The sequence below is a fragment of the Ochlerotatus camptorhynchus genome, unplaced genomic scaffold (assembly GCF_037179485.1).
Source record: "Ochlerotatus camptorhynchus isolate MF236.1 unplaced genomic scaffold, CSIRO-AGI_Acam_v1.1 ptg000324l, whole genome shotgun sequence".
NCBI classification, from domain to species: domain Eukaryota; kingdom Metazoa; phylum Arthropoda; class Insecta; order Diptera; family Culicidae; genus Ochlerotatus; species Ochlerotatus camptorhynchus.
In genome coordinates this window covers 1,664,774-1,689,993 of record NW_027040812.1, presented here as the reverse complement: position 1 = coordinate 1,689,993, position 25,220 = coordinate 1,664,774, and the positions used below count along the sequence as shown (strand labels likewise).

The window sequence follows — 25,220 nt, the reverse complement described above, 5'->3', positions numbered from 1 at the left end:
TTTTTGCAAATGAGCAGTTTGGATTTCGCCATGGGCATTCAACTACTCATCAACTCTTGAGAGTTACCAATTTAATTCGTTCAAACAAATCTGAAGGCCACTCAACTGGAGTTGCTCTTCTAGACATAGAAAAAGCATTCGACAGTGTTTGGCATGAAGGTTTGATTGCTAAATTGAATTTTAATTTTCCACTTTATATTATGAAATTAGTTCAAAATTATTTAACTGACAGAACTCTTCAAGTAAATTATCAAAATTCCAAATCTAATCGACTACCTGTTAGGGCAGGAGTTCCTCAGGGTAGCATTCTTGGGCCTATATTGTATAACATTTTCACTTCGGACCTCCCTGATTTGCCTCAGGGTTGCCACAAATCTTTGTTCGCTGATGACACAGGCATTTCCGCTAAAGGAAGAAGTCTTCGTGTTATTTGCAGCAGACTGCAGAAAAGTTTAGATATTTTCTCTTCTTATTTACAAAAATGGAAGATTTCTCCCAACGCTTCCAAAACTCAACTTATAATATTTCCACATAAGCCTAGAGCTTCCTTTTTGAAACCTAGTAGTAGTCACATAGTCACTATGAACGGAGTTCCAATTTCCTGGTCAAACCAAGTGAAATATCTTGGATTAATACTTGACCAAAAATTAACTTTTAAAGATCACATTGAGGGCATTCAAGTCAAATGTAACAAATATATAAAATGTTTGTATCCTCTTATAAACAGGAAATCCAAACTTTGCCTGACGAATAAACTTCTAATATTTAAACAAGTTTTTAGACCGGCCATGCTTTACGCTGTGCCAATATGGTCTAGTTGCTGCACTACCAGGAAAAAAGCACTTCAAAGGATTCAGAACAAAATTCTGAAAATGATTTTGAAGTTGCCTCCCTGGTACAGTACAACCGAAGTACATAGAATTTCGAATGTTGAGACTTTAGCACAAATGTCCAACAAAATAATTAATAATTTCAGGCAAAAATCGTTGCAATCCTCAATTGCAGCGATTAATTCCCTTTATACTTAGGTAAGATTTAGTTTTAGTTTTTAGTTTTAAGATATCAATTGTTATACTGACATGCAGGTTAAAAACCTGTTTAAAATACTGAATTGCCAAGACATGAACAATGTAAAAACACTTAGATATATATCATAACAATTAAGGCTGGTACGTTACTGCAGTAACTGGAGCACCTAGGTTAAAATGAAATGTAATTTATTTTGAATTTGGAACAAATAAAGAGTTAAAAAAAAAAAAAAAAAAAAAAAAAAAAAAAATCAACGCGGTCCAGATATCCCAACCGTCCTTCGCATTGCATTATTTACCACACGCGGTTTCGCTAATTATCCACCAGGTGAGAACCCAAACGTTGAGCTCGCCATTCGGTAGTCGAGTAACGCCCTGTTGTGGCTAGTCGCCAGCAGGTGGCCGACTAGTAAATTTCGTCGGCCAGTACACTTGCAGGAGGTCACGTGCACAACGTAGGACTACGAGGGAAGCAGATAAGGATAAGGGAGTTTAGGAACAGGATAAAAGGGATCAGGAAAGAGGAAGAAACAAGTAAGAACGAACCACAGACAAACAGACATAACACTCGCAAGATGTTCATCGAACAAGCATTCAACGGTCAATTTTTTAAATTGACCGTTGGATGCTTGTTCGATGAACATCTTGCGAGTGTTATGTCTGTTTGTCTGTGGTTCGGTCTTACTTGTTTCTTCCTCTTTCCTGATCCCTTTTATCCTGTATATCGTAGTTTTTATTACCGCCACCTGTGGCGCGCATAGTCAATTCCCTTGCGTTTGACGTTTACACACTAACGCCACCTGTTCAGCATACTATCCACCACAGTGTATTCAAAAGATGGCGGTAATGTTTTAGTGACGATGTTTTACAGTGAGAAATATACAATGTGTTATGTCTGTTTGTCTGTGACCGAACCAAATTGTATAATTATACTAACCCTACTATAAGAAACATTTCGAGTCAGACGAATGTTTCTCTGTGAAATTTTTTTTTCGCTTAATAAACATCAGGAGCGGTAGTTTGGTGGAGAGATATCGTCCATTGCAGTTTTCGGTTTCGGGACGAGTAGAATAGGCTCTGGGTAGGCAAACCTTCAAAGGAAACCTACCCACCCTGGAAGTTGAATTGGTTTGGTAGGTCTATTCTTCGTTGGTGTTTGGGTGTAGAATTTTCGGCCGTGGGTTAAGGCAACAATTAAAGACTTACCCTGAGGTCTCGCAGCCGGGTACTGGATACTTTGTTGAGAAACGTGCTCCTTCGCGGCAAGATAAAACTTGCCTGGCGCTTAAGGGGGATTTCCGGTTCAATTGACCTAAACTTTGGATTTTTTTTCCAGGGAACTGGTAAGAGTTAGAGACCTGAGTTTTTTGTCAAATCTTTATTCATTCTTGTTCTACAACTGGGAATTTTTTTCAAGTCCAAAAATCCAAAATGGCGTCCAATAAGGCGTCTGCCCGGCGGGTACTTCCCAAAACTACGAGCAGCCTAGAGGTCGCAAATCGTCACCTAGAAAGAAAATCGGCTCAGTTTCTTGAAGAGTATAGTTCAGAGAATGGAATGAACTAGAATCTTTGAAAAATCTCAAAATTTGACAAAATGGCGGGCATTTGAAAAAAAAAGTAATTTACCTAGTTACCGCCATTTTGTCAAATTTTTAGATTTTTCAAAGATTCTAGTTCATTCCATTCTCTGAACTATACTCTTCAAGAAACTGAGCCGATTTTCTTTCTAGGTGACGATTTGCGACCTCTAGGCTGCTCGCAGTTTTGGGACGCCATTTTGGATTTTTGAACTTGAAAAAATTCCCAGTTGTAGAGCAAGAATGAATAAAGATTTGACAAAAAACTCAGGTCTCTAGCTCTTACCAGTTCCCTGGAAAAAAATCCAAAGTTTAGGTCAATTGAACCGGAAATCTCCCTTAAGGGGAGGTTCATTTGGATTTGGCCGAAAATCGTGCAAACTTTGCGATTTTTTTGTGGCAAAACGAAAAGACATACAAAGTTGTGCTATTGAGTTTTAATGCGTTATACATTGTGACAACAAAATGTTTTTTGTGTGGCTTCAAAATGGTGGATCTCGTCGGCCTCTGCGCACGAAACAATGTCCCCTGCTGTCAATTGTAGGGCCTGCCGTGGTAAACTGAAATGAGTAACTGTCATACATTATGAAAATACATAAAATTTTCTACGGCATATACCTACCTAAACTAAACAAATTTTTAACGAAAAAACCTTACTTTTTGGACATAAAAAAAAAGTTAATTTTTCTCTTTTTTTAACTTTGATCTCGTTTAAAAATTACAAAAAAAAAAACAAACCCATTTTTCATGCCAATAATAGGTATAAGCCGTAAAGAAAAGTATTCACTTTAAGACTATATTTGAATGAAGCGAATCGGATGAATAGAACAAGACTTATCATTGACAAGAGTTCTCAAAACATGGTTCCGAGAAAAACGCGTTTAATGTTTTTGGCGTGATATGGGTCCGTTCGTGACATGGGTCCGTTCGAGACACTCTAAGTTGCAAAATACGTATTGTATCGGAATATCCTTTGACACATATATTCTACAAATGTGTAGTTTTCATGTTATGTAAAAAAAACGATTTTTTCGGCAAAATCTAAATGAACCTCCCCTTAATGGGGTGTTTACACTAATACTATTTCACTAGCGCTAATGAGCCAGCTGCTAGCAAAAAAGCTCACCAGCATAATGTAAACAGGGCATCAGCGTCTACCAGCATGATTTTCAGGAGCAAGTGAGATTCGTGCTGGTTGACTAATAAACTAGCGCTAGCAAATCCGTACAGATGTAAGCACCCCATAAGCGGAGGTTGTATTGCATCCGAGATTTAACCCTCCCATGTCCCGTTACAACATTAAAAACACATATGACTGATATATTCCCCATATGCCCTACCCTAGCAGCGCCGGTGGTGTAGTGGTAAGCGTGATTATCATTCACCCCAGCAGGCCTGGGTTCAATCCCCGCCGGGATGTTCTGAGGAATAACATCTCTAATCACGCCTTCCTTCGGAAAGGAAATAAAGCCCTTGGTTCCCGGTTCTCTTTTTTTCCCTTTATTTAACGTCGGTCTCTGTTCCGCAATCTAGTGCCAATCACTGACGGACATCGATTGCCATCCATTGACGGCAACCGAATGTGCAGGAAGGCAGCTTCCACACCTGCGTAGGATATCGCACCCATTCACAACACACATGGGCCGGGACCAACGGTTTACTTCCATTCCGAAGGAAGACGTGACCAGATATTTTTATGCCTCAGAAAAATCCCATCGACCTCGGCTGGGGATTGAACCCAGACCCATTGGGGTGTTAGAAAGCAGTCACGCTTACCACTACACCACCGGCGCTTGCAGGTTCCCGGTTCATGGGTTGATGGGTCGATAGGTAGGGACCAGGTGTGGGAGCTGCCACCATTGCATCGGTAGCATTTTTGCTCAGCACGGAAAACAAGATCGACGGAAAACAAATCAAGGAAAAAAATTATATACACTATATTCAATTTCAAATACTTCTTGCATTGATTTATTCAATTCTCAGAGTAATTTTTGATTCATTTTTGTTACTTGGGACCGCAATTCGTAATATTAGAATTTAATTATACAACTTGTTATGCGAAACGTTCTATAAATTATTAGGGATACTGTATGTAGGCCATCTCGTTGGATATCAAACTATAGAAATATACAACTTAAAAATATCCAAAACAAAAAGGCTATTTATCGTTATGTTAAATTTTATGTACAAAGTTACACTAGCACATGATGCGCTAATTACTAAACCATACTATCCGGTCAAACTCCAGACGAAACTAGTGCGGTTACTACCGTTCATACTGGTGACAACGCTCTGATAAACGGGGGGGGGGGGGGCGACCCCGGCGTAATGGTTAACATCCATACCTTTCACGCCAAAGTCATGAGTTCAAATCTCACCCCGGACAAGTCACGAATGACCCAAGAGTGTTAAAGTGACTATAATAATAAAAAAAAAAAAAAACGCTCTGATAAGACAACGAAACCTTACCTTCAAGCTTTTTCCCTGATCCTATCCTTCGACAATGTACATCTCTAACCTCGGGTAAGCCGCGAGTATTCGGCCCAACTCCTACTAGACATAGAATGAAGTCATTTTTGTTACAAACAAAGAACAATGAACTATCGGCTCCGTAAAGCTAACGCGATTGAGCCTTCCAAATAAACGAACTTAAAACTTAACTTAAAATTGAAAACTTTAATCATTTAATTTTATTGATTTTAGCCGAGCGGCGGGCCGAGTTACACAAAATTATCTACATAATACATCTACAATCTTCCGTAAACTTGGTACCACCCGCTAAATTGTGCATTGAAGCCGCCTTCCTATTAGAATACCGATTCTTCAAATAATCTCGCCGGGCAATATCCGCTTTAATATTCCTGTTGAGTACTTTCGCCACCTCCGGAACGATGCGAACTTCCCGGGTAATTCTGGGTGGAGCCCGCACCAGCTCCACCACGTCCGTGTTCACCGTTTTACACCAAGGACTAACATTCTTGCCACACTCATCCACTCCATCACCTCCATTCGGGAACTTTTCCAAGCCATCTTCGCCGGTTGGAATCAACACTTCTACCTCCTGATCCGGCGAGCTCCGGTCTTCGTCATCTTTAATGTCCTCTCTCACTTGATGTTCCACAGCATTCTCTTCTTCATCAAAGTTACTAGTATCCGCTCTTTCCAGGATATGCATGCGTGGCATCAGATATTCCGACTCGTACCGGACACGGTTCTCGGTGATTAGCTTGCTTGTTTTGCAACCGGATATTGCCATGGCTGAATCGAGCTCAAGTTTTAGCAGATCCAGTACATCTTCGACACCGTTCTGCCCGTTCACCGCCAAACCCCACATAGCTGCCCGGCCGATGAAGACGAGCTTTGCTCCCAGGGCAAGGGCTTTGAAAATGTCTGTACCCTGGGTTATTCCGCCATCGAACATCACTGTCAGGCGGTTGCCTACCGCTTGAACGATCTCCGGGAGAACTTCAATCTGCAAATAGAAGGGCATTTTTATTAGCTCGTGCTTTTTTGTTTTATCATGGTGTGTTATTTTTATTTATATTTTATTCAAAATGTATCCACACCTAAATTCAATCCTTAAATTTATGTAAAGAAATTTTTTAGAACAGTTTTATCCTGCTAGATGTAGTAGAATTTAGTAGATTGTAAAAGGATGGTATTTTTACAGTTTGTATTTTAAAACAAACAAACCAATTTAAAACATCAGTGAAGGAACTTTACTAGAGATCTGATCATCATGCGACCATCTTAATATCGAAGATGTTGAATAATTAGTAACTGGCGAATTTTTTTTTTTAAGAATTTGAATGGTTGCAAGCAATTTTCGATTGATATTTATTTGTTGTAGAAACTAAAAGTAAAATGTTTATGAACTTTATGAAAACGTTGTGCTGTATTTTATGACAACAGTTAATGTTGCTGCATCCACTAGGAGTTTCACAACCAGTAATACCGATACCGAATATGGCTGGTCACCGATATCCTGTATTACCAGGGTCAAACATTCAAAACCAGGTTTTGCAAGAGGAAAGGAGACGACATAAATTTTTAAATTCATGCTGATGATGATTTTTGTCAGCCTATAAGTGTAAACAGGAAATTACAAAAGTACCAAGAAGTCATTACCATGAGGGTGGACATAAGAGAGGTTTTCAATATTTTTACCGTTTTAGCCTCAAATTCTGACAAGAACTTAATATTGTGCTTGGCGCTGAAGAGTAAAATTCGTTGAAAACTGTTAATGTTATGCCAAGCCATGACATTTTGATCTGCCAAGACATTCAAGTTATTTGAATAGTTAAGCTCAATGGCATCATTTTTTCATCAATAACAATGAAAACTACAAAGCAAAGATTCTCAATTTTAATTGTGATGTAAACATTCACTCTCGTAAACTTGTATCTTATTTCACGCAAACAAACAACTTGTAAGCAATGTTGTTTACAAAAATGGGCTTTTGCATACAATATTTATAACATTTCATGAAAATTACGGGGGAATTTACGTATTCTCGGCAACCTAAGCAGCGACCTTCTTTCTATAGCCTTTTTCTCTAAGGACCGCACACATATGCAGTATTGTTTTGTTTACAATCTTTTGCTGCCAGCTGCTCTAACAATTTCAGTCGAAAGAATTGTCAAAAACTGTTTTGAAACGCTTTTACAAAGCTCCAATCTTCTCTAGTGAGAGCGAGTATTGTCGGCAACCAGTTTTTCTTCGGCAACCGTTCCATTTGAACTGCATGTAAATCTGCTGTTCTATTATCGGCAACTCGAAATCAGCTACAATTTGTAGAGCGTGTGTTTCATTTCAAGAAAACCTTGCTAGATTGCTTTTTCTCAGTGGTAAAAATATAGTCAAATTGAAGCTGAAAGCATAAAGAATTGTTTGCATGCATTCAGCGAAGTGTTTTCGTGAGAAAATCCAGTGAAAATAGTGTTTCAATTTGGGTTGCCGAAAATAGTCTGGCATGCCGAAGCCGTGATTTCCCCTATATGATATGTTGCTCTCCATTTATGTGCATCATATTGAACAGCAGCTTACTCTACTTTTTCGAACTGTGTAACACTTTATTCAATAAAATGAACACCATAAAATGTTCATAGACCAAATTCTTAGAAAAATTATATGTCGCTTGATAGGGTCCTTTGGCAGTAGAAAATTTGGCACTTTCCTCAGGGGATCCAGAACCTGCTCCGAGGCCATCACGTTGTCAATTCAATCGAGAAAGGTTAAATATACGGCCTCTTCTGGAACGTCCATAACATCCTGAAAACAATGATATGTCGCTCGATAGGTTTCTTTTTTTTTAATAATGCGTTTATTGTTTCAGGCCCATTTGCTGTAGCTTTGCGGAGCCGATGTTAATCGTATAACAACATTACTTAAAACTAATATTAGTAAAGCGGGGGCCGATTACTCGCGGCTATCTCGAATTTAGGGGTAAAAAATTGTAACAAATGGATGGCAGGGTAGGGATTGAGAACACAAGGTTTGGAGAGCAATGTGCTCTTGATCTCGAACTAAGCGACATACTGATGAAAAAGACAAACATGGGGGTACACCGATGGTCAGCTAACAACTTGGGAGAACACAAGATGACACTAATTACTAAATCCTCAGGTCTATCTGTTTTTAAATACATACATTAAACTCAAATAGTCGAAATCTCGGCTAGCCAAGATATCTCTAACGGGTATCGCGGGTTGTTTTCCTCGGGCCCTGAGCGATGTGTATAACTCAGATCTGACAACACAGTATAGGGTGCATAACCAAACAACATGCTCGATATCACGCACACGGCACACGCACATAAATCGATAGGTTTCTGTTGCAGTGGAAAATTTACCATTTCCCCCATGGCTTTCGAAAGATGTTCCGGAGCCACCGCATGGACAATGCAATCCAGAAAAAAGAGAGAACCTCTTTTGAAATGTCCATACAGTTCTGAGCACAATGATATGTCGCTTGATGGGTTTATTTTGCAGTAGAAAATTGGCAACTTCCCCCAGGACGTCCGAAACCTGTTTCAGGGTCACCACATGACCAATTCTACCCAGAAAATGTTCATAAAATTCTGAGAACAATTTTTTTCCTTGATTTGTTTTCCGTCGATCTTGTTTTCCGTGCTGAACACCAATGCTACCGACGCCAGGGAGGCAGCTCCCACACCTGGACCCTACATATCGACCCATAAACTCATGAACCGGGGACCAACGGCTTCATTTCCCTTCCGAAGGAAGGCAAGATCAGAGATGTTACGCCTCAGAACTTCCCGGTGGCGCCGACTGGGATTGAATCCAGGCCTGCTGGGGTGAGAGGTAATCACGCTTACCACTACACCACCGGCGCCGCTACTCTGAGAACAATAATGTTTCGTTTGAAAGGTTTTTTCTGGCAACTTCTCCAGGGCGTCTGGAACCTACTCTGGGGCCATCACGTGACCAATGTAATACAAAAAATATGACATGGCCTCTTCTGTAATGTGTTAAAATTTCTGAGATCAATTATATGTCACTTGATAGTTTTTTTTTTTTGTGGTGGGAATTTTAGCCACTTCCCCCAGGCCTTCAGAAACCTGTTCCAGGGCAACCAACTGGCCAATGTGATCAAGAAAAGATTATATGGCCTCTTCTAAAATGTCCATAACATTCTGAGAACAAAAATACGTCGCTTGATAGGTTTCTTCTGCAGTGGAAAGTTGGCCACTTTGGCTACGGGATCCGGAACTTATTCCTGAGCAACCACATGACCAATGGGATCCAAAAAAGATAAAAATGGCCTCGTCCGAAATGTCCATAAAACGCTGAGAACAGTGCCTCTTGATAGGTTTCTGAAATGTCCATATAATTCTGAATGAATAATGCTATGTCGCTCGATAGGCTTTTTTAGTGGAAATTTGGCCAATTTCCTCAAGGCTTCAGGAACCTGTTCCGGGGCCACCACATGGCCAATGCGATCCAGAAAAAAATAGATGGCCTGTTCCAAAATGTCCATACAATTCTGAGATCAATGCTATGTCGCTCGATAGGCAGTGGAAAATTGGTCACTTCCTCCAGGGCATCCAGTACCTGTTCTAAAGTCAATCACGTGTCAATTCAATCCAAAAAATGATATGACTCCTTTTATAATGTCCATAACATTCTAAGAACAATAATATGTCGCTCGATAGATTTCCGGAACCTGTTCCTATCATGAATGATTAGTTTCTGATAAAATTTCGTCAAAGTATGATACTTGAGAGCCCGAATTTCATCACAACTATATCCGTCCCCCACAAAAAGGGAGGATCATAAGGAAACGTGTGTTATGATAAATTTTGGCCCAAATCTTCGAAGATGCATCAAACAGATTACAATTTAGTTACATAGTTGTCGAGAACGAACCATTAGATCTGTCTCGGTTGGTTAAGGGTTGACATTGGCGCATCAATTTCTGACACAAACGAAATTGGGTTAATCAGAATTTTGAACCAAATTAGGCATGACTCGGTTTAACTGAGTTCATGAGACTTTGTACCTATCGGGTGTGCACTTTGTATTACCGTAAAACAGGGTGAAGTTAATCATTGAGGTGAAGTTGATCACTAACTGTGCCGTTCAATTTTCGTTTTCCAATAATCCATTATCATTTTTTTTAGTGAATTTTAGCCATTGGCTAGTTCTTTACTTTGCAGGAAAAAATATTAGAGGTCCTGCCTTGGGAAAAAGACACAGGTGGAATTTACAGAGTTTTGGTTGGACAACATTTAGAATTGGGAAACACAGAAGAACAAACAAGACCATTGACATTGAGTTAATTTATTGACTAATCCGAACAAGGCAGAGCTCCACCGTGGTAGAGATGCCCCGACAGCCGAAAGGAAGGAATCAAACATTGAAAAACAATCCAGCGTCCTTCAGGAAGGAGATCAGGGTAGCCAGGATCGAAGGTTCGTCGTCCAGATATTCCCCAAAAGGCCGTAGTGTAGCCGCACGAGCTTTGCTACGAGCTACTTTGGACACTCGCAGAGGATATGCTCGACGGTGGCTGGAATATTACAGACGACGCAGGTCTTGCGGAAAACTCCTCCGCCGAAATCGTGTGAGAGCCAGGTGTGACCTGTGCGAAGCCTGGAGATGACTCACACAGGTCACACCCGGCTCTCTCAATCCATTATCATGATATCGTGAAGAGACAATTTGTTCACGATTTCATTGAGTTGTTTTAAATTGTACATTTAATGCGATTTCTCTAATATACGATTCTATCGCTCCTAATGTACAATTGTGTGGAAGTGACGAAATGTGCAACTTTTAACTGTTCCTCAAATCCAATCATTATCAGCATTTATTCTGGTGCTGTGTTCGGTGAAATTAGATATTCTACTTCATGTTGGGTCACTGAATCTGAATCTGAAAACAAACTTCGTTAAAAGGAACGATTTGATATCATAGAAATGAACATATGTGAAACAGTTACATTAATTGTCTACATTTCGGCAAATTTTCTACTATTTCACAACAAAATATGCAGTTTTTTTTCACAAACCACAACTTTTGAAATTATTGAATTCTTCTTCAGCGACTTGAATCAAGTATAAATGATTACTTCTGAATATTATAGTGTAGTTATAAAAACCTGCATGATCAACTTCACCGCAGAAATGAAAATTTAGATTTTTAAACTTATTTTAATTCTAAAAAAATAACTAAACATTCTATTTAAAAACTAAACTAATTCATAAGGAAAACATTTTCTAGTACAGGTTTTAATTATGTGTGCCAAAGTTATGGTTCGGCAAATACTTAATTATTATTGGCTCGATCGTGATTAACAGTCGAGAGAGCGCGGATGGTTCCAGGCACCTCTTACAAGGAACAACAAAATAATATTTAGTTGACTATCAAGTGATCAAGGTATACTTTGTCATATCACCAGTCCAACCAAGGCCAAATCTTCTATAAAGATTTTAGGCCCCCCTACCCCCTTTTCCCAGAAGGTCCATCATCCAGATATATGTTTGAATGATGGACAATCGCAGAGCACCCCTCGCCACTAAACTGTTCACATATAGACAGCCCATTATTGGATCAAGTAAGGTGGTTCAACAGTGTTGTTGTGCGGTAGCAGATGAATCGTGATTTCGTGAATTTATTGGGTGGTTAATAAAGAATTACAAAATCCTGCAATTTAACTTATTTATAAATGTCTATCATTGAATCTCATCGTAAAGTAACTTACTTGTTGTGATTCTCTACTGCTTGGTTGTCCACAACAACTTTACCGTCCGATCTATGTCCTATTTCTGATTAGGTTTTTACTTTAGTCCATTATTAGCTCTAAATTTTAGTTTAAGTTCGATTCTCACCTTCACTGCTCGCTTATATAGTAGTTTTAAAAACCTTTCTCCTTCTTTTCCGTCGACCGTATCGCACTCGCACTATCATTAATAAATTTTTAGATTAAATTTTTAATTAAGTTTTAGATAGACTAATTTTGTGGTTATACCTGTAGTTTAAGAGTTCAATTAGAGTAAATTTAGTTCTTAATAATTGTTTTGTATGCCAAGATGAGCCAGACGAAACTTTGAACAAAAGCATTTGTTGTTTATCTGCCGTAACCTTCCTATTGTCCCGTATTCCAACAATCCTCTGTTCGAACGATGGGTGTGGATGGATTCGGCTGTCTACGTCGACCGTTCGGGGAGCGTGGGGTTTGACGAGCTCGTCAAAGTAGCGCAACCAACACTCCCCCCCGGAATGGGCTTCTGGTCGTCCTGATGCGCATTGCTTTCAACGCCTACGTCGAGCACGGCAAGCTTCACAGTTGGTCGCTCGTAGATGCCACCAGAAGTCTGCACAGTAGCACTTCGCACCTGCCCGTCCGATCCCTGCTTGATCCCAATAACTCGGCCTTTGGGCCAGGTGTTCCGAGGAAGTTTCGGGTCCACGATGACGACGATATCGTTGACTCTGATGGGTTTCACCTCCATAAACCATTTCGTGCGACGAGTGATGGAAGGAAGATAGTCGTGTAGCCATTGTTTCCAGAATTGATTGGCTAAGGTTTGAGAAAGCTCCCAGCAGTTTTTGAGCACTTCTGAGCTGTCGTCAAACGGAACCCAAGGTTTTAATCCGTTGCTTGATCCCAGCAAAAAATGATTGGGCGTTAGCACCGGTGACTGGTCATCATCGAGAGGAATACTGGTTAATGGGCGAGAATTCACAATATTCTCTACCTCTGCAAGCATGTTTTCGAGGACTTCATGGGACAGCGTTCTGTTGGGTTTCAGTTTGGCAAGGTTCTGTTTGACGGTTCGAACGAGTCGTTCCCACGCTCCTCCCATATGCGGCGAAGCGGGAGGAATGAAGCTCCAGGTAGTATGTGAAGTGGTGAACTCCGCTGCAAGACGCTCTCGATCCAAATTCACCATAACTTCTTCGAGTTCCCTACTAGCTCCCTGGAAGTTCGTACCTCTATCACTATATATGACTGCAGGTACACCCCTCCTAGCCATGACGTTTCGTAGTGCCATAATACAAGAATCAGTAGTCATTGACTGAACGATTTGCAAGTGGATGGCGCGAGTGGTAAGACAAGTGGCGAGAAGTACCCAACGCTTCTCGAGACGACGCCCAAGGATGATCACAATTGGACCAAAGTAGTCCACCCCCATATAAGTAAACGGACGAGCATAGGCAGCTAGGCGAGGTAGTGGCAAGTCGCTCATAGCCGGTGGTTGCGGTCGTGCACGGTCGTTCTTGCATTGCTGACAGCATTGACGGATCCTGTTGTAGGCAGCCTTCAGACGAGGGATGCTGTATCGCTGCCGCAGCTCGTTGATAACTGTGTTATGGTTTTGATGATGATATTTGCTGTGGTAGTGGGATATGACGAGACGGGTGATGTGGTGGTCTCGTGGAAGAATAACAGGATTCACCGCATCCTGATTAACAAACGGACAACTGATGGTTCTACCACGAACGCGGAGTACATCATGTTCGTCTAGAAACGGACAAAGATGATAGATTGAACTGTTCTTCGGTATCGTTAATGTGAAGTTTTCCGACGCTCGTATGCCCGATAGTACTGCTACCTCATCTGGGTAAGAACTTCCCTGAGCAAGCCGGTACAAATAGTTTTCAGCCGTAGCTAGCTCTGAACTCGTCAACACTCCAATAGTTCTTTCTTCGGGTCTGGATGTCCTCAAGTTCCCGATGAATCGAAACACGTATGCAGTTCGACGGACAAGTGGAGTCCATTTAGAGCAGTTTTGGAGGTCAATGATTGGCTCCGGTAATTTGACGTGAACGAGCAAATGTGGGCGCAGTTCCTCCGTAGTAGGTCCTTCGATGTGTAGTTCCACAGGCCATTCTCCTTCAATGTTCTTGAGAAATTCCGGTCCGTTAAACCATCGGCTAGTTCTAGTCATGTCAGGCACCCGTTTCCACTTCGTGCCATCATCAGCAACGTTCTTTTTAGTTTGGATCCATTGCCACTCGTAAACTTCCGAAGCTTCTAGTATCTCACTCACTCGGAAAGCAACAAATTGGCTATACCGACGATGATCGGATTTGAGCCAGCTGATGACATCACTGGAATCCGTCCAGAAGTAGCGTCTATTCACCTTGATAGACAGTGACTGTGCTATGCTGTTCGCAAACCTGACTCCGATAACGCAAGCTTGAAGCTCCGAGCGCGGAATCGACAGAAATTTGATTGGTGCAACACGAGTCTTCGATCCAACCAGCGCAGTTTCGATGATGGGCCCCTCCTTGAATCGCAGATACACCACCGCCGCGAAACCCTTCTCGCTAGCATCGACGAAGATGTGCATTTGTACTTCGTTGGAACCTCCAACAGATGTAGCCGTCCTGTAGCACCGCGGGATTTCTACCTTTGCCACTTCAGGAAGGACCTTCAGCCATTGCATCCACATCTCAAACTGTTTTTCTTCGATCGGGTCATCCCATCCGACGGATGTTCTCCAAATTTCCTGCAGTACCACCTTCAGGAACATCAAGAAGTGGCCAATGAGTCCTAAAGGATCGAAGATCATCATCAAGGTTCTGAGCACTTCGCGCTTCGTTGGTGTCCGCTGCCCCGACATTAGCTCAGGATCGTACCGTGGAGAAACCTTGAAGGTGAAACAATCAGTGGACGTATTCCACCACATTCCGAGCACTTTCTCGGTTATCACTCCTTCTGCCATATTAAGGTCCTTCTCTTCCGTATTTCGTTCATGTAACGCCTCCAAAACATCCGGGCTATTTGAGATCCAGTTCCTCATTTCAAAGCCGGCTTCATGGTGAATTTTCTTTACATCCCGTGCGAGATCCACTGCTTCTTGCTCGCTTTCCACGCTTACAAGCATGTCATCTACGTAATGCTGGTCGACGATAGCTTGAACAGCGGTGGGATGGTCCTTCTCAAACCGTTGGGCGTTGGTGTTTTTGACGTACTGCGCAATGCTTGGAGCACACGACACTCCGAACGGTAACACCAACATGATGTACACCTTAGGATCCGCGTTGCCTTCATCGCCCTTCCAGAAGAAGCACAGTCGAATATCTTGCCTCAGTAGAACTTGCAGATACATCTCCCGGATATCCCCGCAAATTGCGATCCGGAATTCACGAAACTGGACGAGAACTGCAAGTAGCGACGTCAAAAGGTCAGGGCCTTTGAGTAACAGCGAATTGAGTGAAACGCCATAAGCAGGAGCAGCTGCGTCCCAGACTAGCCGTACCTTACCCGGTTTGTTGGGGTTCACAACAGGGAACACGGGTAAGTACCATTCCTTAGACTGATGCATATTGAGTTCATCATCCGACAACTTCCGAACGTAGCGTTTATCCACGTATTCATCCATCTTCGTCGTCACGGTTTTTGCAAACTCCTCATCCCGCTTCATGCGCCGGTCTAAACACTGCCATCTTCTGTAAGCCATTCCTTTGCTACTTGGAAAACGAACATCATCGTACTTCCAGAGGAGTCCCGTTTCGTACCGCCCTTCTTTTGGGATTGTCAGCTTTTCGAGCATTTCCAAGGCACGTTGTTCTTCCGTTGACCGCAAAATCTTTTCTGGTTTTGCCACTCCAAGGCTATCTAGAGTGAAGTAGTTCTTCATTGCGCTGTGCAGGTTATCGTCGGAATCAAGATTGCACTCACATACTTTAATCGTATGGACATTCACGTAGTTTTGGTTTCGCTGTGTTCGTGAACAACTCCCGTAGATTATCCATCCCAAGCGTGTTTTGACGGCGATAGGTTCGTATGGCTTTCCTTCTCGACTTTTCATAGCATGCCCAAGCGACGCATGGTCAAGCCCAATCAGGATTCGAGGGCATACGTTACTGTAGGATTCGACAGGTAGTCCACCGAGGTGTTGATACCGTTGCAGTAACTCAGAATACACTAACGTTTGCGGCCGAAGTTGTAGGTTCTGAATCGTATGTACGTTGGACATCCTGTGCGACTTCGAGGTATTTCCGATGGCTGATATTTCCACATCTACCTTCTGGGATTCATTCTCCACTCTCTTGGTACCACCCGTCCATTTTAAGCACAGCGGTGTTCGAGGCCCCTTTACGCCAAGCTCCTCTGCAAGGCTATCTTCCATCAGTGTCAGCTCTGAACCGTCGTCTATGAACGCGTATGTCTGGATGGATTTTGATGGACCGTGGATTAGCACGGGAACAATCCTGAACAGGACTTCGCTAGTTTGAAGTTGGTGAATATTGCAACTTCCGGTAGCAAAGGTTTGGCCAGAACGTTCCTTTTCAACCTCCTGGTGGTCATTGTGCAACAACGGATGATGCAAAAAGATGCATCCTTTGATCCCACACGGTTTTTGCTGCCTGCATGATCCATTGTGCTTACGCAGACATTTGCGACACAGCTTTCTCTCTCGTACAACAGCCCACTTTGCAACTAGGCTTAACTCAGCAAATCTTTTGCACTTTGCAACTGACGGACAATGACCTCTGCATGTGATGCATTCTGTCATTGGCGCTGATGATGATCCGTGGATACCCCGAGTCTTTGCAGCTGCTGATCGGGACAGTTCTGATTCTGCTTCAGAGTGGACATTGATAAATCCATCATTCTTTGCTCCACGAATTCTTTGCGTGCTGAACGAAGTTTGCATAACTGAACTAGCATCTTCCGCGATCGAGTACAGCCAATAACTGAAATCAAGCAGATTTGGTGCTGCATTATTTCTGGAATACTTCGCCCAATCCAGCTTCAGCCCAGGAGGAAGACGATCCACTAGCTCACATTTCAAAGACGCATTGTATACGAAATCTTCGACGCCGCATGCCTCTATCGTAGCTACCAGGTTTTCGACCGTCAATGCAAAATTGACAAGAGTGTCGAGTTTTTCCACTTGTGGCGATGGTAATGACCGAATCTTCCTAACTGATGCCTGAACGATTGCTTCTGGTCTTCCATATAGCATTTTCAACGTAGAAATTACACCGATAACGTTGGATGGGTGGAGTAGCCGGCATCGTACAGCATCTAGAGCCTTGCCCTTCAAGCATTTTCGAAGCCGAAGCATGTTTTCTTCGTTGGAGAAGCCACACATCTTCGTTGAAGAGTTGTACATGGAGAAGAACAGCGGCCAATCTTCAGGATTTCCGTAAAACTCCGGTAACTCCTTGGATACAGCCTGACGTGCTGCTAACTGGCTTCGGTTGAGGATGCACACGTTCTCTTCGACATTGCGAGCAGCTGGTTCCGGATTTCCGAAACCTCGGGATGTTGAATCTCCTTGAAGCATTTCATTCCTTGACCCTGAAGGTTGACGATACTGGCTTTCCGGGACGATTGTTGGTTCTGGCCAGAAGTGTTCATTTGGTGCAGCAGGTGGCGGCCGAATGCCCTGAACTCCTGGAGCTGGAGCCACTCGAGGGACTTGCGAATGATGGAACTGGATTCCTGGAGCTGGAGCAGGCCGAAGATCCTGTGGCAGGTAGTTATGTGTTTCTAAAGCTGCAGCTGACCGAAGTACTTGTGGTCGGTAGAACTGGTCTTCTGGAAGCGTGTGCGAAGGCGACCTTCGGAGCAGGCCTTCTGGAACAGGTGCCGGTGGTCGACGGAACTGGACTTCTGGAGCTATGGCTGATGGTTGACGGAACTGGACTCCTGGAGCTGTGGCTGGTGGTTGACGGAACAGGACTCCTGGAGCTGTAGCTGATGGTTGACGGAACTGGACTCCTGGAGCTGTGGCTGGTGGTTGACGGAACAGGACTCCTGGAGCTGTGGCTGGTGGTTGACGGAACTGGGTATCTGGAACAACAGGCTGACGAAATGGCTCCTCTGGAACTGGTGCCGGTGGTCGGCGGAACAGGCTTTCAGGGATCGGTGCTGGAACGGAAGGTTGCATTACACGGCTCCTCAACCTCGGATCCATACGAACGGTCTCTTGAGGCGTTGAACGTTGGTTAGGAACGAAACCATGTAGAGATGATTGCGGTTCCGTCTGCCCCATAGTCGGTGCCAGCTGAATGACAGCTTGCAGTTGATCATCGTTCAACTCTTCTTCCACCAGACCGGAATCAGAATCTTCACCACACTTTTCCGTATCTCTCAGCCATCCTCTCACTTTGGACATCTCCTCGGATCCTACATCATCATCACTGGCGACAGTTTCATCGTCAGCGTCCTCTTCATCCAAAATGCGGTATTTTTCATCCAAAAACTTTTGTTCCAACTGCTTCTGCTCTTCCAGCTTCTGCAATAGTCGATCGACCTTCCGTTGATTGCTCCGGTTACTGCTTGCCTTTCCGGTGGACTTCTTTGAACTTACAGAGTTGGGGGGTGGATCTACCGGTTGAATCTGCTGGAGCATTGGTGTCTGCTGCTCTTGATGACTTGCGCCGAAATGCATGTATGGACACTTTGGACAAATCCAGCTGTAGTCCGCTATGCCACTAGTCACTTCTACACAAGAGAAATGATACCACTTATCGCAACCATCACACTGCACCATTCTACTAGTATCACGTTCACTACACAACTCGCAATGACTGTACCGAGTTATATGAACGCGTTGGTTCAGATCAAGTCGCGCGTTGGGTCTCGCGTTAACGACAATATTTGACGACCGGACGGGATTGACTTTAGTATTAGCACTAGCCTTTATTTTGGGTATGTAACGTCAAGATTTACCTGAGGACTAGGAGGGGGAGGAACTACTTTTACCACAGCTGCATCGCTCTTTGCGCCTGTTGCCGATTTCATCGAGTCCTTCGCTCCGCGTTTCGCGTTGGTCACGATAGTGAGACTGTTGATCCCGGCAACTACATCTGCATCGGTTATTGGAGTTCCCGTGTCCTTGTCTGCTGCGCTACCCACATCGCCTGTACCGAAAAGTTGGCTTACCGCACCCAAGGCAGAACTCAATTCCGACCTGGATCTGGTTGACGATTTGCGAGACATCCTCGACGTGCAAACAAGATTTTGTAAGATGTTGTGCGGTAGCAGATGAATCGTGATTTCGTGAATTTATTGGGTGGTTAATAAAGAATTACAAAATCCTGCAATTTAACTTATTTATAAATGTCTATCATTGAATCTCATCGTAAAGTAACTTACTTGTTGTGATTCTCTACTGCTTGGTTGTCCACAACAACTTTACCGTCCGATCTATGTCCTATTTCTGATTAGGTTTTTACTTTAGTCCATTATTAGCTCTAAATTTTAGTTTAAGTTCGATTCTCACCTTCACTGCTCGCTTATATAGTAGTTTTAAAAACCTTTCTCCTTCTTTTCCGTCGACCGTATCGCACTCGCACTATCATTAATAAATTTTTAGATTAAATTTTTAATTAAGTTTTAGATAGACTAATTTTGTGGTTATACCTGTAGTTTAAGAGTTCAATTAGAGTAAATTTAGTTCTTAATAATTGTTTTGTATGCCAAGATGAGCCAGACGAAACTTTGAACAAAAGCATTTGTTGTTTATCTGCCGTAACCTTCCTATTGTCCCGTATTCCAACAATCCTCTGTTCGAACGATGGGTGTGGATGGATTCGGCTGTCTACGTCGACCGTTCGGGGAGCGTGGGGTTTGACGAGCTCGTCAAAGTAGCGCAACCAACAAGTGTGTTCCTCACTGAGTTGCGATCTCATACTGAGGAAAAATAAATTTACGTTCGCTTTATCGAAGCCTTTCTTTAAGGGACAATTGGCTATTTGAGAGAAAAGAATGTTTTCCATTATCAACTTTACTGAAAACCACTGAGTTTAAATAGAAATTAAATAAAAAGGAACGATCGATGAAGATTGAACTGATTGAAATAATCGTCGAGGATTGATCATTTAGTGAAGGCTACAATTGTAAATTTGACAACGCACTTCTGAAGCAAGTAAACAATTCAAAGATATACAATTACACCACCCGTCATAAGTGACGACTCGCGTGGAAAAGTATTGCATATTGCATCACCTGAAAAAGTTTAGCATCACCCAAGAAAAGTTTATGTTTTCACTAAAATTTGAATAAATTCACTGTTAAATTATTGTGGTAAACATTCAAAAAGCTCTTAATCAGACTAGGAAAGTTTTGCAGAAAGTGATGGCTCACGGTGGAGAAGTTAGATATCACTATGGATAGTACTGAATCATTTCGAGCTAGAAATCGTTTCAAATTTATTGATCCTTAGTAGATAAGTTTGAAATTACTATGAAAAATAGTTAATCATTTAATATATTTTACCCGCCATAAGAATAATATCGATCCACGGAGAATCAGACCTGAAAAGTTTAGAATCTCGTGAAATCGTTGCGATTCTATACACAAAAGTTTGGTATGATTTGAATTAGAAGTGAATCAGAACTGAAAAGTTTAAAATCACTTGAATTTGATGTGAATTAGACCTGAAAAGTTTAGAATCACATGAATTTGATGTGAAGCAGACCCGAAAAGTTTGAAATCACATGAATTGGATGTGAATCAGACCTGAAAAGTTCGGAATTACTTGAATTGGATGTGAATCAGATCTGAAAAGTTTGAAATCACTTGAATTTGATGTGAATCAGAGCTGAAAAGTTCGAAATCACTTGAATTTGATGTGAATCAGAGCTGAAAAGTTTGAAATCACTTGAATTGGATGTCAATCAGACCTGAAAAGATAAGAATCACATGAATTTGATGTGAATCAGACTTGAAAAGTTTGAAATCACTCGAATTGGATGTGAATCAGACCTGAAAAGTTTGGAATCACTTGAATTGGATGTGAATCAGACCTGAAAAGTTTGAAATTATTTGAATTTGATGTGAGTCAGAGCTGAAAAGTTTGAAATCACTTGAATTTGATGTGAATCAGACCTGAAAAGTTTGAAATCACTTGAATTTGATGTGAATCAGGCCTGAAAATTTTGAAATCACTTGAAATATATGAATCAGAGCTGAAAAGTTTGAAATCACTTGAATTGGATGTGAATCAGAGCTGAAAAGTTTGAAATCACTTGAATGGGATGTGAATCAGACCTGAAAAGTTTGGAATCACTTGAATTTGATGTGAATCAGAGCTGAAAAGTTTGAAATCACTTGAATTGGATGTGAATCAGACCTGAAAATCTACTACATCAATAAATTTGAAATGATTTCTAGCTCGAAATGATTCAGTACTATCCATAGTGATATCTAACTTCTCTACCGGGAGCCATCACTTTCTGCAACACTTTCATAGTCTAATTCTGGCTTTCTGAATGTTTACTACAATAATTTAACAGTGATACAGTGAATTTGTTCAAATTTAAGTGAAAATATAAACTTTTCTTGGGTGATGCTAAACTTTTTTGGGGGTGATGCAATATTCAAACGAGTGTTGCAATACTTTTCCACGCGAGTCATCACTTATGACGGGTAGTGTATATCGCTAACAGTTCAGTTTACACCGTCTAAATGTAACAGTAATTTTGAAAAACCGCTGGACGGGGCATATTTTAACACTTTTTTGGTGTAAGTGAACTTTGAAAGGTTCGTATAAAATAAATAAAGTAAATAACAATAGGATTAGCTGTATTGGTGTATAATGAGAAGTACATGAACGACCAAGCAAGATTGTACAAAAACGCAGTCTGAAATGTGAACAGTGGGGCTACTTTGGACATGTGATAAATCTTCATAATTTGCTAATTAAATGGTCAAAGTCATTCGACATCATAAACTCCATCCAAAAACAACAACCCAAAGTTAAAAGTCTGATTGAATGATTACAGGTTTGAAAGAACTTTTAAAAAATAATGATATGTTTGTAATGTGGAGATTTAATATCGAGAAACATCTACTCCCTTCGTTACCTGTCAATAGCATTGCTATAAACAATTTTCTCATGAAATATCCTGCACTATCCGGTATTATGAATGTGTATCGACTCTTGAGAGAAGCTTTTACGTGATTTTACAAGTTTCAAAAACGATTTTGGGTCAAGTTACACTTTTTATAAAACTCGTAGTTAAACTTTTCCGCATAATTCTGAGAAGCACTTAGTGACATGAAGATGTTACACTCGCAAACCAAAAATGTATTACATTCAATGTTAGTTGCATTTCCTATCATCCTCGGCAGCGAATGATATAAGTTGACCTTGCATACGATGCAGTGATTTTTAATATTATTTTATTTCTTGTTTTGTCTACGCTTTCGAATAAACAAGCAAGCATTTGATTTGCTTTTTATTTATAAATTGTAGAACGACGCACACACTTGCCACGATTCTCTCCAATTCCTGTTTAGCCGAAAAAGCATACGAAATCAAGTTATCGTACTAGGAGCGCTTCTTATTCGCTTTTTGCCTATCCATATCCCGATGCATGGAGAGAGCAGTGGAGAAAGCACAGGTCTGATAATCAACAACGCTCGTGGTTCAGGTCCAGTCGGCAAACTTGTTTGCTATTTGTTTCAACATCATTAATTTCACTCACTAACACACTCCACATTTTTCGTTCACCATTTTTTTTTGCATTGAACCGCAACTCGGTGTATCTCATCCTCCATTCTTCCGGTCTCCACTAACATCCTGCGATGATGAGTCCCTCATTATTGCAAGCAAATCTGGGTGTATAATCAAGTACACTGCAGTCCCAGTAGCAAGTTATGGATAAACATTCAATTCTTTAATCTACTTCATTTCGTTCAACATATTTGAATGTGTACAAATTAGCCCTCCGAGTTAAAAGTAGCCCCCCATGACGGTACTTTCTCCGTCCCCTATTTTCATCAAAGATTTCAAATCTACTGCCATCAAACCAAACTTACAGTAGCCGGAACACTATCAAGCTGTCGTCCTCCGTGATTGGAAACAATGATTCCCTGCACTCCCAGATCCACTGCCATCAGAGCGTCCTCTCTGGTCAAAACTCCCTTCAAAATCACCGGCAAACTGGTTATGCTCAGCAACCACCGTAACGAGTCCCATCCCACCGTCGGATCGAACTGGTTCCTCACGTATTCCGTAATGTTTTTCGAACAAACATTATTATGTGGAGGGCAAAAGTTCGCCAACGTCACTTTGGACGGGAGATTTGTCGGATTCTTAAGCTCCGACCTTCTCAGTCCAATCACTGGTGAATCCACCGTTACCACTAAGGCTTTATATCGAGCCCGCTCTGCACGACGAATCAAATTTTCGGTCATCTCTCGGTCCTTAAAAATGAACAGCTGAAACCACTTGGGAGTCTTTGGCACTGCCTCTGCAACATCCTCCAGTGACACACTGGACAGAGCACTAAGAACAAAGGGCACTCCCATGGACCTTGCCGCCCGGGCCAAAGCCTTTTCACCATCACAGTGTGCCAGCTTTGCGAGTGCCACCGGTCCAATTCCAAACGGCATCTTAAAGTTACACCCCATCGCGCTGGCGGCCAAACTGCGATTGCCGACCCGTGCCAAACATCGAGGTCTGATCCGTATCTTTTCGAAGCACGACCTATTCAGCCGCATCGTCTGCTCACAACCGGCACCACTTCGGAAGAATTCATGAGCGTTCCGCTCCAACGCTTCAGCTGCACGTGATTCATACTCGCCAATGCTGGCTACTTCGCGGGCTCGACGGTCATTGCGCCGGCCACGGAATAATGTATCGAACATTATGCCGGTTTGTTATCGCGCGCACGCACCACGTGCTTCTCTGCGTAGAGAAGTTATATCGAGTGCAACCGAACTAAGACTAAACTCGGGACGAGGATTTCCACAGGACTTATATAACTTCTGCAGAGGGTGGATGGGCGATCGCATAAATTTGCATAATGATTCTTCCGAAATCCTTGGTAGAACTGGGTATCGGAAGGGTAGATGCATTCAGATAAACTTTTCCGGAAGGCTAGCTGTCGATATTTTAAATGAGCCGCAGTTGAATCAATGCTTTAGTAATCGTAGCGTCAGCTCATGCTTCATTATTTTATTGAAATAGTAAGCTATACAGAAACAAAAATCTGAATTTTAATCATCGTGAAATATCTCCCCTCGTTTGATTTTGAGTTATAGTTGGCATAACTAACAACATTGTTTGCAAGCTTGAATATGACATTGATAATTTATGCGATATCGCGCTTAAATTTACATGAAGTGTCATGTGAAGTTAAGCCAAATCTTGCGTTAATAACGTGTGATATCACAGAAATTTACATGATTTTTTCAAACGGGGTAGAACGTTCGTCGAGACTTTTTGGTTTGCAACTGAAGAACCCATTTTCTTCTTTGGAATTAATAACGTCCCTACTCAGAATTTACGACGGCCCTCTACTCAACTTAGAATTCTAGACGCACTTTCACAGTTGTTGATTGAGAGCTTTTTAAGCCTATACCATTTTTGCACTTGTATAATTGTGTGGCAAGTATAATCATACTCTATGCCTAGGAAAGTCAAGAAGTTTCAACCCGAAAAAGTCCTAGACCGGACTGGGGGTCGAACCCAGCCACCTACAGCATAGTTTTGCTTTATATCTGCGCCTTTACTGAGTGAACTGAGGGAGGCCCCAAAGGAGCCATGAATGAAGCATGCGTCATAGCTCTGCTTAAATGGATAATAAGGTCTGTATCCACAAAAATCCGGACACATAAAAACTTAAATAAAACCCAAATATATTTCAATTGTAGTTGTTTATTTCAGATTCATGGGATGTTTTCTTCTTCTTTTGATTTGTTTTCCGTCGATCTTGTTTTCCGTGCTGAGCACCAATGCTACCCACGCCAGGGAGGCAGGTCTCACTCCTGCACCCTACCCATCAACTCATGAACCAGGGACCAACGGCTATACTTCCCTTCCGAAGGAAGGCGTGATCAGCGATGTTATGCCTCAGAACATCCCGGCGACGCCAATTAGGATTGAACCCAGGCCTGCTGGGGTGAGAGGTAAATCTAAACATAATTATTCGGTATTTGCATAAAATTTTCGAACTTTGCGCTTAACTCCATTAGGGTTTGTACAGACTCCTCAGATACCGTGGTGGCCGCCTTTGTCCAAATTTGTTGAAAGTGTTTGATATATTTGATTCCTTGTTTCTTTCCAGGAAGCTTCCGCTTCATCAGAGCCCAATAAATATCCCTCGATTGGATGTAACTCTGGACAATTTGGCGGATTTACGGTTTTTGATACAATATTCACTTGATTTTCT

General features: G+C 41.9%; 1 protein-coding gene across 1 annotated transcript; it reads right to left on the bottom strand.

The window, feature by feature from the left end:
• Positions 1–5,341: 5,341 nt before the first annotated feature.
• Positions 5,342–23,694, bottom strand: LOC135707985 (2-Hydroxyacid oxidase 1-like). Its single transcript, XM_065229895.1, has 2 exons — positions 22,864–23,694; positions 5,342–6,079 (listed from the first exon to the last, which is right to left on the bottom strand). The coding sequence occupies exons 1-2, from the start codon at positions 23,692–23,694 to the stop codon at positions 5,342–5,344; spliced, it is 1,569 nt and encodes a 522-aa protein (XP_065085967.1).
• Between the last annotated feature and the right edge of the window lie 1,526 nt (positions 23,695–25,220).

Excerpts from the sequence above, each read along its gene's own strand:
- LOC135707985 (XM_065229895.1), bottom strand. The coding sequence starts at position 23,694 with ATGTTCGATACATTATTCCGTGGCCGGCGCAATGACCGTCGAGCCCGC. Across the intron at positions 6,080-22,863 it reads TTGATAGTGTTCCGGCTACT|ATTGAAGTTCTCCCGGAGAT; the intron begins GTAAGTTTGGTT and ends TTCTATTTGCAG.